Genomic DNA, 14043 nt, shown 5'->3' on the forward strand with positions numbered 1-14043 from the left:
AAATTAGTATTAACCAGGATTTTATTTCAAGAAGGCAGTCAGTGAGGGAAGTGGGAGGTAAAGAGGAATTAGGCTTTGTGGAGACGTAAAGCTGAGTATCGTCTTGCATAACAATGGAAGTGAGTTTTGTATTTACGGAGGATTTGACCAAGAGGGAGAAGGTAAATGACAAATAGCAGGGGTCCCAGGACGGAGCCCTGGGGCACACCTGTAGTGACAGGAACTGTGTGAGAAGGGAATTGTTTTAATTGAATAAATTGGGTGCGACTAGAGAGGTAAGAGTGGAAACAGTTGAGAGGTATGTTTGTGACACCTATGGCGGATAGTCTGTCTAGGAGGATGGTGTGGGAGATGGTATCGAAGGCTGAGCTTAAATCAAGTAGGAGGAGGATGGAGAGTAGGCAGTCGGCAGCAAGGAGGAGGTCATTGGAGATTTTTAGGAGAGCCGTTTCTGTGCTGTGAAGGGGACGGAAGCCAGACTGGAATTGTTCATAAAGGTTATTCTGAGAGAGATGCATGCGAAGTTGTTCTGCAACAGTTTTTTCAAGGATTTTAGAGATGAACGGAAGATTACAGCAGCCTTTTTGAGACTAGAGGGAACAATTCTAGTGGTGAGACAGGACTGAATCACGTTGGTGATGAGGGGGGACAGAGAGGAAAGAGTAGCTTTAACCAAAGCTGTAGGAAATGGATCAAGTTGACTGGTCAATGATTTAGAATGTTTAATTAGCTCAGCAATTTCGGTGACTGATGGTAGAGAAAATGATAAAAATGAGTGAAGTGGGACCAACAGGAATAGGGGAGCTAGATCTGAGTCAGGATTTACTAATAGTTCCTGATGGATGTTTTCTATTTTTGAGCTGAAGAAGGAAGCCAAGGTGTCACAGAAGTCAGAGGTGTACAGATGGGGAGGCAGTTGGTTAGTAGGCTGTGTCATTTTGGAAAAGAGGGAAAACAGGGCCTTAGAATTCCCTTCACAGGTGTTTATTAAAGAGGAGTAATATGCTGACTTGGCTTTAGAGATGGAGTCCTTATAGTGGGAGATGTGGCTGATGTACTTGTCCCTGTGTATGGAGACATCATTGGGCCACGTCAAACTCTATAATTACGTTTTTTTAAGTTCCTTTACTACATTGACATTCTTAAACCTTTCAAACACGTGAATACAAATTAAAAAAGGTGTGAAAATTGTGCTTCCTTGCTCCCATTCTTCTCAAAAACTCAAGGGACTATAAAGCTATTTTATTTTAGCTTTCCCAAAATACCTTCAAACTTTCTTTACATGGGAACATAGTTTTTTATCAGCAGAGTAGCAGAGATTTTTTTTTAAACTTCTGTGAACTTCTTTTGTTGTTTGTTTGGGTCTTTTTTTAGGGATTTGAAGGCATTGCAGGAGAAAGAGGAATTGATGGTCCACCAGGTTCACAGGTGTGTTGTCTGTTCATTTTACACTCGCAGTGTCTGAGAAATAGAGGGACATTGCAATGTAAAAGTCACTAATACAGGGATTATCTTTAAGCCTAGTAGATTTGATATTGAATGCAGATATTGAAAGTACTGAAGTTTTGGTTTTCATCAGATCTGATGAGTTTTAGCACGCACAGAACTGCTGCTCATCACACAGGCAGAAATCAAAGGTTTCAGTGTTTCTCACTGGGCGACGTAAAGTTTGTGAAGCTGATTAATCATTGAAATTAGCCAACGTGACTATGGTTAAACCTTTGGCTTTTGTAGTCACTGTCAGATAAATATTCAACAGGGCCCTCAAGGAGGGACAGGAGCCCCAGGTCAACCAGGCTCCCCGGGACTGAAGGTTAGAGCCCCATGGAGAATTCATATCCCAAGTAACACGTATGGGACAGTATCCTGCATGTTTGCCATGTTTTTTTTTATGGAAGTGTTTTGTTTCCAGGGTTTTCCAGGGAAGCCTGGCTTGGAAGGACCACAGGGCCCAGTTGGCATGTATGTAAGTGATTCATGCTTTTGCACTGTGTGTGCCCTTCTCGTGTGAAAATGGATAAACGAGCAAAACATTTTTGCACTTGTAATGTTTGTGTATTTCAGGAAAAAGAGGATTTTTAAAGATATTTCTCATTTTCTCATTTCATGTTTTTGTAAATTCTGAACTTAAACTAAGAAACTGTTGTGTTTAATCTTGCGTTTTCACAGTATCGGAAGAGTTGCCAAAGGGCACTTTCTCTGTTTTTCTGATAGATGTTGGGCATTTGAACAAGTCAGTTTCTGTGAATATGTATTTCTGCTTTTCTTGGCCACCAGGGCATTCAGGGTAATGTGGGCATGCGTGGGCTCCCGGGCTTCACAGGAAACAGGGTACGGTCTTTCTGCTTTCACCTCTCTTGCATGCCAACAGAAGCAGATCTTGTTTTTTGAGAGAAAGAGACTTCTAAAATGTTGTTGAGTATTTTGTAAAATCCTAAAAAAGCACCAAAGCAGAGGTGTCAGACACCAGGCCTGCTGGTTATTGTGATAACACAGTCCCACCTGCTACTGGTTTCTTGGATCAGGTGTGTTCTGCCAATAAGAAGCTTCAGTGGCAGATTAGTTGAAAAGCATGTAGGACACAGGCCATCGCGGCTTGGAGTTTAACACCCCTGACATCATTTTAAGAGTTTCAGTTTATGTCATACAGTGTCTTATTGTTTATTGAATGGTACTGCTAAATAAAATGGATTATTATTAAACTAAAAGATCATGAATTTAAATTAAAAAACACATCAAAGACTGTCTCTGATCTTCTTACTAGGGTGGGCCGGGTTTGAAGGGCTTCCCTGGTTCTCCTGGAAAACCAGGGCCTGCTGTAAGTGTGTCATCAGTCCAAAACGACTCGTTTGACTTCAACTTTATTTCTTCATCTCTAAGTGAATGTTGCTTAGAGATCCATTCAAATGAAACATGTATTTTGTTGTTTTTTTAAACATGCTCTTGTGGCATTTTTGTCATGAAGCAGGACACGTATAAAGAAAATTAGGTTTAAAATTGCATTTCTGAGTATTTCAGAAAGAAATACTCAGAAATGCAATTTTAAGCTAAGTTGTATATCAGGAGAAGATAAAAAGCATTTCCTTTAAAAGAGCTTATTTGTGATGTTGACAATACAATGGGTGGAGCTCCCTGCGCCGCTCCATTCTGATGCATCCACTAACATTCGAGTAGATCCATGTGAGTCTTTGTTTTCCTAATCCGAGCTGGAATTTGGATCAAAAGGGCTGCATAGCTCCAATATTGCGCACCATTTTTTTTTTTTTTTTTTTTTTTTTTTTTGCACCACTAATGTTGGGTTGGGGTTGTGAGGGCCTGTAAGTTAGTGGAAGAAAGTGTAAACAAATAGATGATGGGAAATGGGGGAAGACTTACTCAATGCCAACAGTCTCACCCACAACTGATGTCCTTTTATATTTCCTAGAAAACATTACAAAGTTTTTTGATTTTGGCCAAAAATGAAATAATCATAATTAAAATACCACTGGAAAAATAATCAGAGGGGGTCTTTAATAATGACAGGTTTTGCCGTCCAAAATTTGATTTGTAAACAGTCTGACAGGTAGGTTAGTTGGTTAATGGACTTTGTCTTCTTTACCATGGGCGGTTTTGACACTTGTACAGAGATCTACATTGAAACTGAAAAACGCTGGAAGAAGTTTTGATTGTTTTAGTCTGAGATACAAATAAGATTAAAGGCTTTTTTCTCCAATGCTAGTTTTGATTTTTGTTTGTTTACCAAGAAGCAAAACAATTCTGGATCAGATTTTATCTTTTTTGGGTTTTCAGGGCCCCCCAGGCCCTCCAGGAGAGAACGGGCCCCGGGGTCCTCAGGTGAGAAAAATTCTAATGATTTTTTTTTTTTTTTTTTGCATATATGTGGAAAAAGCCTGAGCATTTTTAGGGTCCAGGTTTACTTTCGATTTGTACTTAATTGCTTTGTTTCCTTCAGGGACGGCCTGGTGATGATGGGTTGAAAGGGATTAACGGCCCAACGGTAAGTTTTCAAAATGCAGGGAATACTATGTGTTCTTCTGAATAATAGGTCCCTGTCATGGAATGTGGGGAACAGAATGAAATGTACAAAATCGTAAAACATTTAAAAGTGTAACAACTTTGACTTGTCCAAGAGAGCTGACTCTAGAGACTTAAACACTTTTCAAGTTTTTTTTTTCTATTTTACTTTGGGCTTCTACAAGCCCTTTGTTCTTCCCACAGAACCTTTCATCTCAATATGGAAAGACAGAACAATACGGTCATAACTTGACTCCTCCCTGCTTTTCAGGGCCTTCCTGGTCTTCCGGGTCCCAATGGTGCAACTGGCAAACATGGTCCCATTGGAAGCATTGGAACCCCAGGGCCTCAGGGCCCACAGGGACCAGCAGGAATCCCAGTGAGTGGGTACCTACAGTTGACCACTGTCTTTCTTCACAAAAACTCTGCTCAGTTTATTATTTAAGTTGTGCAGGATTGCAGCAAGAAAAGCATAAAAACAGACTTTCGTGTTGATCTCTTCAGGGCCTCCAGGGGGACTCTGGGTTACCTGGAACCACAGGGGACAAAGGACAGAGGGTGCAAAAACATGCATGCAATGGAACTGTATTGTTTACATACTATGCATAAAATCTGCTTCTATGTCATTTTAATCACTAAACTGTTAATTGTACAATCAGGGTCTACCAGGGCCACCAGGGAGTGATGGCCCCCCAGGACAAAGCGGACCCCAGGTTGGCTTTTCAATGTTATAAAAAGCATACGTTGTTCCCCACACAAGTATCATGGTTCATCTTCTTCCTGCATCACATTATGGATGTTCTGCCTTAGTCAGAACTATCCGTACGAGTGGATACGGGCTGTCTGCACGGAAAAATGGGCAAACTTGTGCGCCGCAGGTAAACCAAACAAAATTGGAAGATACTAGAAAACCTGATAAATCCGTAAGGCAAAAATTCACTTTTCTTGCTGTGTGCATCAGCTTCCAGTGAACACTTAAGCAACACGTAAGGGTAGGTAAGGGTGAAGTAGGTGAGATACGTCATAATTTGGATTTATTTACCTCCTGCACTGCGCAGGGAGCCTGTTGGTGCTGTTTAAGTGAAGGATGATGGAAAAAATGAGGAAATCACGGTGGCTCTATGAGCCTCCAAGGAATTGTAAGACACCTGCACTCCCCTTAAGAGGCAGCCGCTCGTGTTTATGACTCTCCACAGGCCCGAACAACCCAAAAACCCACCGCACCCATACGGATCAACCCTGCAGGCGCATGTGACTGAGGCTTTAGTTGATGACACTGTAGTTTAATGGAAGAGCGCAGTTGTTACTGCAGCTCTCTGCTTCAGTGGCATAGAGAGGAAAAAGTTCAAAACCTAAAGCCTTTGTGTCTCAGACGAAAACAGAAAGTTCCTAGTGAAAGCAGCTTCTAATTACACCGGGATGAGTGGTGAAACATTGAAAGAAAAAAGTCCAGATGCCATGACTCAACCTACAGGAAACCTGAGAACCTTTATATTGCCAACCAAATTTGTTTTTTTTGTTTGTGTTTTAACTCCATTCTTGGACTTACAGTGAGCTTAAGCACATGTGACCCAAAAAATGTTGGTGTGAGAAAGTTTATTGCGGTAAAAAAAAAAAAGCATTCTTAAGAATTTAGAGTAAAATCACCTGAATCTCCACTGTTGTCTCTTAAGGGTCTGCCCGGACTGACAGGAACTGAAGGACCACCTGGAAAGAAAGGAGATCAGGTCAGACGAAACATCATGTATTACTCTTTGCATTTTTGCATGTTGAGTGTTGTACAAAACACAAAAAGCTACTGAGAAAAAAAAAGCCTCTCAAAGCTGAGATTGTTCATCAAACATTAGCAGGAATATAAGTACAAAACTTAATTGAACTGACAAATTCTGTTTAATTGTAATTTGAGTACAGTAAGTCTGTTTTAGGCAATAACAACAAGAGAACCAATGAGAAATCTTAATATCTTGTAAAATGTCATATTTATGAACATTCCTAACCAACTAATTTCACTCAATATTAAAAAAAATCAGGTAGATAAGATAAGATAAGGATTTATTGTCTAACAAGTAATCATTTTATCAGGATTTGCTGCATTTTACCAGCCCTGTCACTCTAAATGTGTTTAGAATTAGTGAACAGAGAACATTAACTTTATGGTTTTTTTTCCGTCTTTAACAGGGAGACCAAGGTCCCTTTGGGAAACAGGGGCCTCGGGGGATCATGGGACCACGGGGCCTTGAGGGGATAAAAGGACTACAGGGACCACCTGGACCACCTGGTAAACAGGTAGGCTTTCATTCAAACTACTTAAAAATTGTTAGAGAGACCTGTTTAGCCGGTCTCCCTTTGATAGTTTTGTCTTTTATTAGGCTGAAAATTCAGAATTTTGGGACTTCATCCCATATTCTGATTCACTGACTTCTTAGCCTCACAGAGGAGCTTCTGGTGGTAACAGAGATCTTCATAAACTAAAAATGAGTCTGATAGTTGGACAGAAGCAGTACATGGTTGCAGAAATGAGAGCAACCAACGGGGGGCGGCAGTGTGCTGCTATTTACCTAAAGAACACTGTCTGACAGACTCCCGTCAGCAAAGCACTGAAGTCCAAAACTCACCAGAACAGGTTGGGATTGTTCATGACTGTGCGTTTACTAAAATATGTGTTCATTTGAACTGTGTATGGAGAAATCTGAGCGCAGGTGATGGTGTGAGAAATGTAGAAATTATGCAACGTTTAAAAGGGGGCAGACAACTACAAGAATTGTATTCTTCACTTCTGCCCCTTTCCAATTGTGAAAATGTTCAATTGTGCAAAAATCATGTAAACATATTTGGCATTCAACACTTGTTATGAAAGGAACAAAAATGAGTGAATGAAACTATTACTCATCAGGTCTCAGGTTAAATGTCAGTCACTGCATGTATGATAGAAGTGATGCTAAAAGTCGAGTCTTTTCCACGGGTAATATTGAAATAAACTGAACAAGAAAAACTTTTTTCACATACATACATACAGTCATTCCTCCCTCCATTTTTGGATCCCACTTAATCCCTTTTGGGGGTGCCAATTCCAGCTATTTTTGGGTGAAGGTGGGGTTCAGAACCACACACACTTACTCACTCACATCCAAGGGAAACTTTAGGTCTTTGGGAGGAAACCAGAGAACATCCATGTAGGCACGAGGAGAACATGCAAACTCCACAGCTGGGATTTGAACCAGAACCTCCTTGCTGCAAGGCTAGAGTGCCAACTACAATACCACCGTTTAGCCCCGGCTACATGCATACACTAAAAATATGTAAAAACCTGGATGCTTCAACATGAAAACATAAACCATGTTCTTGCTGCTCATGATGTTAGAATCTAGCATCATGAAATAAGGATCAGCATCAGTGGCATCATCAGCTGCCTCTCCAGGAGTTTGGCTCCTGGGGACAGAAGTATTAGCAGGGATGCCCTTGCTCCTCCACCTCTTCCAGCAGGATGCCGAGGCGTTCCCAGGCGAGCAACGGGATTTGAACTAGTCTGCTGGGTTGGACATGGCCTTGATACCTCTCTAGGTGTTCAGGTGGTTCTTTCACCTGCCTAAACCCCTAAAATTCCTCATCTGGCTGTGGAGAGGTAGAAGCTCCACTCTGTGTTCCTCCCTGAAGTCTCAGCTTCACCTTTGCAGGAGTGCTTCTCCTGGAGATGTGTCCATAAACTTGTGTAGTCTTTACATGATATCAAATTATTTTCTTCAACCATATTTTTACTCAAAAATATTCAACCTATTCATTATAATCAGATTTTATTTGAAAATATAGCAGCATGTCTGGCTTTATTTTAATTTCGATTCTACATGCATTAATCTGCAAATGTGTTAAACCTATTCTTCTATTTGGTAAATCAGACATCCGTTTATCTCCACTCTACCTGTGCTGTACAGGGGGATGTTGGGCGTCCCGGTGGGAGTGGGGATCCTGGACCCAGAGGGGACAAGGTGAACTTATCCAACACTGTTTTCTGGTGAAGATGCTGCATGTTTTTTTGTGTACATCCTCAGTGATTCAGACCAAATTGTGTGCAGGGAGAAGTTGGTCCTGTCGGTTTGTCCGGGCGAGAGGGCCCCTGGGGAGCTGTTGGGGAAAATGGAAACAGGGGTCCAAAGGGGGAAAAAGGCTTCATTGGGTTCATGGTGAGCACAGACAAGCCCTTTAAGAAAAGATCTAAAGCAGGAAGAGACATCTGTCAGTAGCCACTGGTGCATAACATTTGGCAGCATGAATGTTATGAGTGTTGAACGTATTGGCTGAATGGAAACTCCTTAACGGCAGTCTCTCTCAGGGTGAACCAGGACCTGTTGGTGACTTGGGTCCTGCAGGACTGGTTGGTTTTCAGGTAAGGATGTAGAGATAAATGCTGTGCAGAATCTGCTCTAAATTCTCATTTACTGATTTTACTGAAAGATTTACAGCCAACACTGAATCCACAAACGTATTTGTTGTTATTCATGCTCGTTTCAGGGAACCTCTGGTCCTCCAGGACATCCAGGACCTGATGGACCTCCAGGAGAGAAGGTAACTGAAATAGTTTATAATTAGACAAAGTAATCGTCACGGTGGAACAGAAAGAGGTTAGCGGCATATTTTAGGTCTTTGTAAATATGCACCATTTCTCAAAGATAAGCAGGTTTAATAATGGAATTGGAGTTTGATGAATTTGAAGACAAGTTATTTCCTCTGAAACAGGAAGTCTTACTTTGAAGAAGTAAAAATGCAGATTTGTTGAACAATATATGTTTTATGACATTTCAGGGTTTTTTGTTTTTGTTTTGTTTTATTATGGTTAAAATGTTCAGGATGCACTTTTGCAGAATCAAATATGAGCTAAACTTCAACAAAAAATACAAAACTCTTCTCTGCAGGGGGAGTTTGGATCTCTAGGAGTTACCGGACCTCCGGGACCACCAGGTCCTCAGGTAAATTTCAATTAGACTTCACTGTTTCACTACCGCAGCTGTTCTGAGAACCAATCATTCCTATTTCATTGTTTCTTTCTCAGGGAGCAAGTGGATTGCCGGGTGTTCGAGGTGACCCTGGGAAACTGGGCCCACCTGTAAGGACAGGAGCAAGTTTCTTTGAACCTGACCCATTTACCAGGACGAATTTCTCATGCTTTTGTGGCACCTGCTTATCAGGGATCAGTCGGACTGGCTGGACCTCAAGGTGACCAAGGAGCCAAAGGAGAACCTGGTACACAAGGACCAAAGGGAGAAATGGGAGCTGTAGGTCTTCCTGGAGATCAGGTAAGTGTCTGTGTAGTACTCTTGTTTGTGTCTCAGATACATTAGGCTCTTCTTCTTGTTTTGTTTTTAAGTCTGTGTGCTATTGTTCAAACCTCAGTAAACATTTCTGTTTGCAGGGTGACGATGGACCTCCAGGAATCCAAGGTCCTGCAGGTCTTCCAGGATCTGAGGTGAAAACTGCTTTGAACAGAAAACAGCAAAGAACTGCAGACTGCTTATTGCTGTAATACTTCTGACGCTGGCATCTTTCTTCCAGGGACTGTCTGGAGAAATGGGGTTCATTGGCCCCCCAGGTCCTGAAGGAACTCCTGTAAGAGTCTTAAGATGAAATGTGGATTTTGTCATGCTGAGATTGTCTTTTGCTTTGTGGCTTAACATTTAGGAAATTCTGATTTTGCAGGGAAAGCAAGGAGGACCAGGATCTGAAGGAAAACAGGGAATGAAAGGAGAAAAGGTAAATTGCTTAGTTAAAAAGTGACTTTCATTGGGGGGGGAGGGGGGCAATTCAATTTTAGTTCAACTTTATGGTTGAATAGTAGGAAAAATAAAATTTAAAATGATAACTGAAACTTCCAATATTTCTTATTGGTATTACCTGTGATCCTTTCATTATGGAACTGGAACAGAAACTTAAACACGTGCTGGTCTTATTCACTCTGACATTTTTGTCTTTCAATTGTCTTTGCTTAATTTTGCTTAATTTAATCCTCCTCAGAGTATTTTAGCTACAATATGTCTGAATCATAATCCTTTCAGTGCTTTTTAGTGAATTCCTCAGTCCTTAAAGTTGTTTTCTGTCATCAGGGAGATGATGGACAGGTTGGACCATCAGGGAAGAAAGGTCACATTGGGCGGAGAGTAAGGCCTCACGGTTTAAAGGCTTTAGTTGATAAAAGGAAGTAATCAAAACTTAAAATAACATTTCTGTTGGGAAATTCATCAACAGGGAAAACGAGGGAAAGCCGGCATCAGGGGGATCAGAGGAGATACTGGACCAAAGGTGGGACAGCTGCAAAGCAGCACCACACCTTAATAAAGAGTCACCTAACTGAAGATTGTGTTATTAAGGGTGAAAAAGGTGACGTGGGGCCAGCGGGCCTCCCAGGCTGGCCGGGAGTCTTGGTGAGTTACTTTATGCACTCGCTTTTATGCACATTACAAATATGACATTTCCCTGTTTGAGTACCCAAAACCTGATTTGTCTGTTTTTTTAAAGTATTTATGATTTTTTATTTTTTTATTTCTTTTATCAAGGGACTCCCTGGCTTACAAGGAGAGCCGGGGGATAAAGGGGAACCTGGCCAAGAGGTAACAGGGAGGACACAAACTCAGATACTTCTGTATGCAGGTCCAGAGGGCAGGAGCTGAATTACGATGCTGCAGACCACATGTCTTCTTTGTGAATCAGTGGGAAATGAGAAAACTTCTTTATTTATAATAAAATTGTTTTTTCTTCTAGCATTTATGCTGATTCCTAAAAAGGATTAAAGTGCCTCAAAAATATATTTTTATTTGAAAATTTAATAGAATGGTCAAAAGTCAACAACAAAAAAATGAAAATTGAATGAAAAAGAAAACTGATGAAACAGACAGTGTTTGTGGAAGGCACAGAAATTAAATATTGTCAGGTTGGGAGGGGCTGGTGAGCAGGAAGGACCCAAAATGCAGAGACGGAAGCACGCGGTTCCAGGGCAAGGGGTTTATTAACGTAACAAAAAGCACTGCAGAGCAGGAAAACAAAACTAAACTCACTGTGGGCAAAACATGAACATGGCAGAAGAGACGAGACGATAATGGACCAGCACAAGAGGAAAGCAGAGACAAGACTTAAATACAGACAAGACACAGGTGAACATGATCAGGAAAATTGGGAGGAAGTAAAACTCAAAAGCATGACAAAACAGGAAACCTTTCAAAATAAAACAGGAAACAGAACTCAAACATGACAGAACAAGATATAAAGCAAAACCCAATACTAAGATACCCAAACCATGACAGTACCCCCCCCTCAAGGAACCGCACTGAGGTTCCAAAAGTAAACCAAGGAGGAGGGGGCCTGTGAGACGAACTTTGAATGGTGACAGAGTACAGGGAGGCCGGGCTGGGCACACCAGTGAGGCCAAGAAAATGAGTCTAGAGGACAGCCGGGAGGCCGTGCTGTCCGCCGTGGCAGGTCCGGAGGACGGCAGGGAGGCCGCGCTGTCCAGCTTGGCAGGACCGGAGGACAGCCGGGAGGCCACACTTTCCGGCGAGGCAGCTCAGGAGGACGGCCGGGAGGCCGCGCTGTACTCTGTCACCATTCAAAGTTCGTCTCACAGGCCCCCTCCTCCTTGGTTTACTTTTGGAACCTCAGTGCGGTTCCTTGAGGGGGGGGTACTGTCATGGTTTGGGTATCTTAGTATTGGGTTTTGCTTTATATCTTGTTCTGTCATGTTTGAGTTCTGTTTCCTGTTTTATTTTGAAAGGTTTCCTGTTTTGTCATGCTTTTGAGTTTGTTAATGTTTTATTTCCTGTCACCAATCCTGGTCTCCTGCATTTTGGATCCTCCACCACCAGTTCGTGACAAATATTTTTGTACAAAGTATGACATAAAAACTGAACTGAAAGGATAAAAAGGTATAAGATAAAAAAAGAAGAACAAGAAACAGTAGATGTGCAAATCTGCCGGTAGAAAACCATAAAGCAGATGTGATCCCATGTTTGGCGTTTTATCATGTTCTTGCTGCGTTTTTCTGCTGATCAATCAATCAATCAATCAACTTTATTTCTTTTCATATAAAAGAATAAAACTAAGTGCTTTACAGTAAAACATAACAAAATAAATAATATAAAACAAGCATGAAAATTAAAATAAACAAGCACAAAAATAAAAAAATAGGGCCTCCTCCCCGTACCTACAGACAACCCCCCACTCCTTTCACACCTCCCACCCCCTAACTGATGGGGAAAGACAATAAGAAATAGGCTAGGCACGAAAACAAGATGTTTGTTGTTGGAAATTGTCATCTAATGAATAACTGAAAAAATAAAAAGTAAATAAAGGAAAATAAATAAATAACAAAAACAATAAATAAAAGTACGTAGTTAAAAATTAGCTAAAACCCAGGTTAAAAAGATGGGTCTTTAGCCTTTTCTTAAAAACTTCAATGCTCTCTGCGGCTCTCAGGTCCTCTGGCAGACTGTTCCATAAACGGGGTCCATAGTGTTAAAAAGATGCCTCTCCGTAGGTTTAGGTTTTTAAAGTCGGAATGGTTAACAGACCAGTGCCAGAGGACCTCAGGGTCCGCGAGGGTTCATACTTTACTAAAAGGTCTGATAAATAAGAAGGTCCAAGACCGTTAAAACATTTAGAAACTGATAAAAGTATCTCAAAATCAATCCGGAAGCATATGTGGAGCCAATGCAGGGATTTTAAAATTGGGGTGATGTGAGCCCGCCTCCTGGTCCTGGTGAGAACTCGAGCAGCAGAATTTTGGAGAAGCTGAAGGTTCTTAATGTTGGTTTTTGGAAGACCAGCAAGCAGGGCATTAATCAATTTTACTCATGATGAAAGCATGCATTGCCATCTCCATATTAGCAAGAGAGAGTATTGGGTGGACCCCAGCTAGATTACTGAGATGATAAAAAACAGTTTTAACCACCTGTTTTATATGTGGGATAAAAGTTAGCTTAAGGCCTGTTCACACCGGGACGAATTTCGCCGGCGATTTTCGCCGACGTTTAACGCCTCGTGACTAAACAAAGGGCACCAATGTGAGTGTGCACACCGACGCGAAAAAACGCCACGCGCCAAAGCGTCAAAAAAAAAAAAACGCCTCGGGTTCGTTTTTTTTTTTCGACGCGTTGCGTCGAAATCTATTCGACCAATGAGAATTGCGCTTTTGCACACGTGTCTGGAGCTTCTGAAGTTACAGTAAAACACAACTTGGGGGCGCTCAAACACAAAACTGCCTTTCTGAGCACATATACCAGCGAAGAAGATAGACGCCAAGTAGCGTCTACACTGCCGCGAAGAAATAATGACGGACATTCTTAAATATCCCCTTACCAAGTACCAGTTGGAGCTACTGATGCTTGAAATATTCATGTTTTCTTTGTATGATTCTGACAAGCGCGTAAATACTTGCTCTCTTCTTCTGAGTGAAAAGCGACTTTAAGAATCGTAAAGTTGCGCAGCGCCACCTTGTGTACAGGAGTATTTCTGTTTACATTAAGCGCCATCTAATGTCAGGGAATGAAATTGCATGTTCGCTCGGCTCATCGTCAGCGAAAATCGCCTGGGTGTGAACACAAAAGACGTGGCGAAAAACGCTGGCGAATAACGCCTGGCGAATATTCGTCCCGGTGTGTACGGGCCTTTAGAGTCGGAAAAAACGCCCAGGTTTCTGACTGTTTCTGAATGGCTTAATGAAAGTTCTTTTAACTTCAGAAACTATTTCTCTCTCTTAGCTTCGAGACCGATAACTAAAATTTCAGCTTTTTCCTGGTTAAGCTGCAGAAAATTATGTGCCATCCATAATTTCACATCTAAAATACAGTTAAAACGTGCTTCTATTGGTCTTGTGTCATCAGGAGAAATAGCTATGTACAGCTGGGTATCATCAGCATAGCTATGAAAACTGATGTTGTGGCTTCTGATTACATTCCCCAGAGGAAGCATGTAAATGTTAAAAAGCAAGGGGTCAAGGATGGAACCTTGAGGCACACCACAATTAATTTCATGGACCCCAGAAAGGTGTCT

The 14043-nt window shown here is 41.5% G+C and overlaps 1 protein-coding gene across 1 annotated transcript in view; it reads left to right on the plus strand.

Moving 5' to 3' along the window:
* Positions 1-14043, plus strand: part of LOC105355325 (collagen alpha-1(I) chain) — an 84435-nt gene that overhangs the window by 57354 nt on the left and 13038 nt on the right. Inside the window, exons 32-57 of the mRNA XM_023961126.1 lie at positions 1375-1428; positions 1760-1813; positions 1913-1966; positions 2278-2331; positions 2765-2818; positions 3790-3834; positions 3953-3997; positions 4286-4393; positions 4519-4572; positions 4674-4727; positions 5688-5741; positions 6193-6300; positions 7944-7997; positions 8085-8192; positions 8342-8395; positions 8521-8574; positions 8922-8975; positions 9059-9112; positions 9195-9302; positions 9419-9472; positions 9559-9612; positions 9703-9756; positions 10107-10160; positions 10249-10302; positions 10371-10424; positions 10557-10610. Coding sequence (XP_023816894.1) covers positions 1375-1428; positions 1760-1813; positions 1913-1966; positions 2278-2331; positions 2765-2818; positions 3790-3834; positions 3953-3997; positions 4286-4393; positions 4519-4572; positions 4674-4727; positions 5688-5741; positions 6193-6300; positions 7944-7997; positions 8085-8192; positions 8342-8395; positions 8521-8574; positions 8922-8975; positions 9059-9112; positions 9195-9302; positions 9419-9472; positions 9559-9612; positions 9703-9756; positions 10107-10160; positions 10249-10302; positions 10371-10424; positions 10557-10610 — 1602 coding nt within the window. The remainder of the gene's footprint in view (positions 1-1374; positions 1429-1759; positions 1814-1912; positions 1967-2277; positions 2332-2764; positions 2819-3789; positions 3835-3952; positions 3998-4285; positions 4394-4518; positions 4573-4673; positions 4728-5687; positions 5742-6192; positions 6301-7943; positions 7998-8084; positions 8193-8341; positions 8396-8520; positions 8575-8921; positions 8976-9058; positions 9113-9194; positions 9303-9418; positions 9473-9558; positions 9613-9702; positions 9757-10106; positions 10161-10248; positions 10303-10370; positions 10425-10556; positions 10611-14043) is intronic.

Source organism: Oryzias latipes, chromosome 12, assembly GCF_002234675.1.
Source record: "Oryzias latipes chromosome 12, ASM223467v1".
NCBI lineage: Eukaryota > Metazoa > Chordata > Actinopteri > Beloniformes > Adrianichthyidae > Oryzias > Oryzias latipes.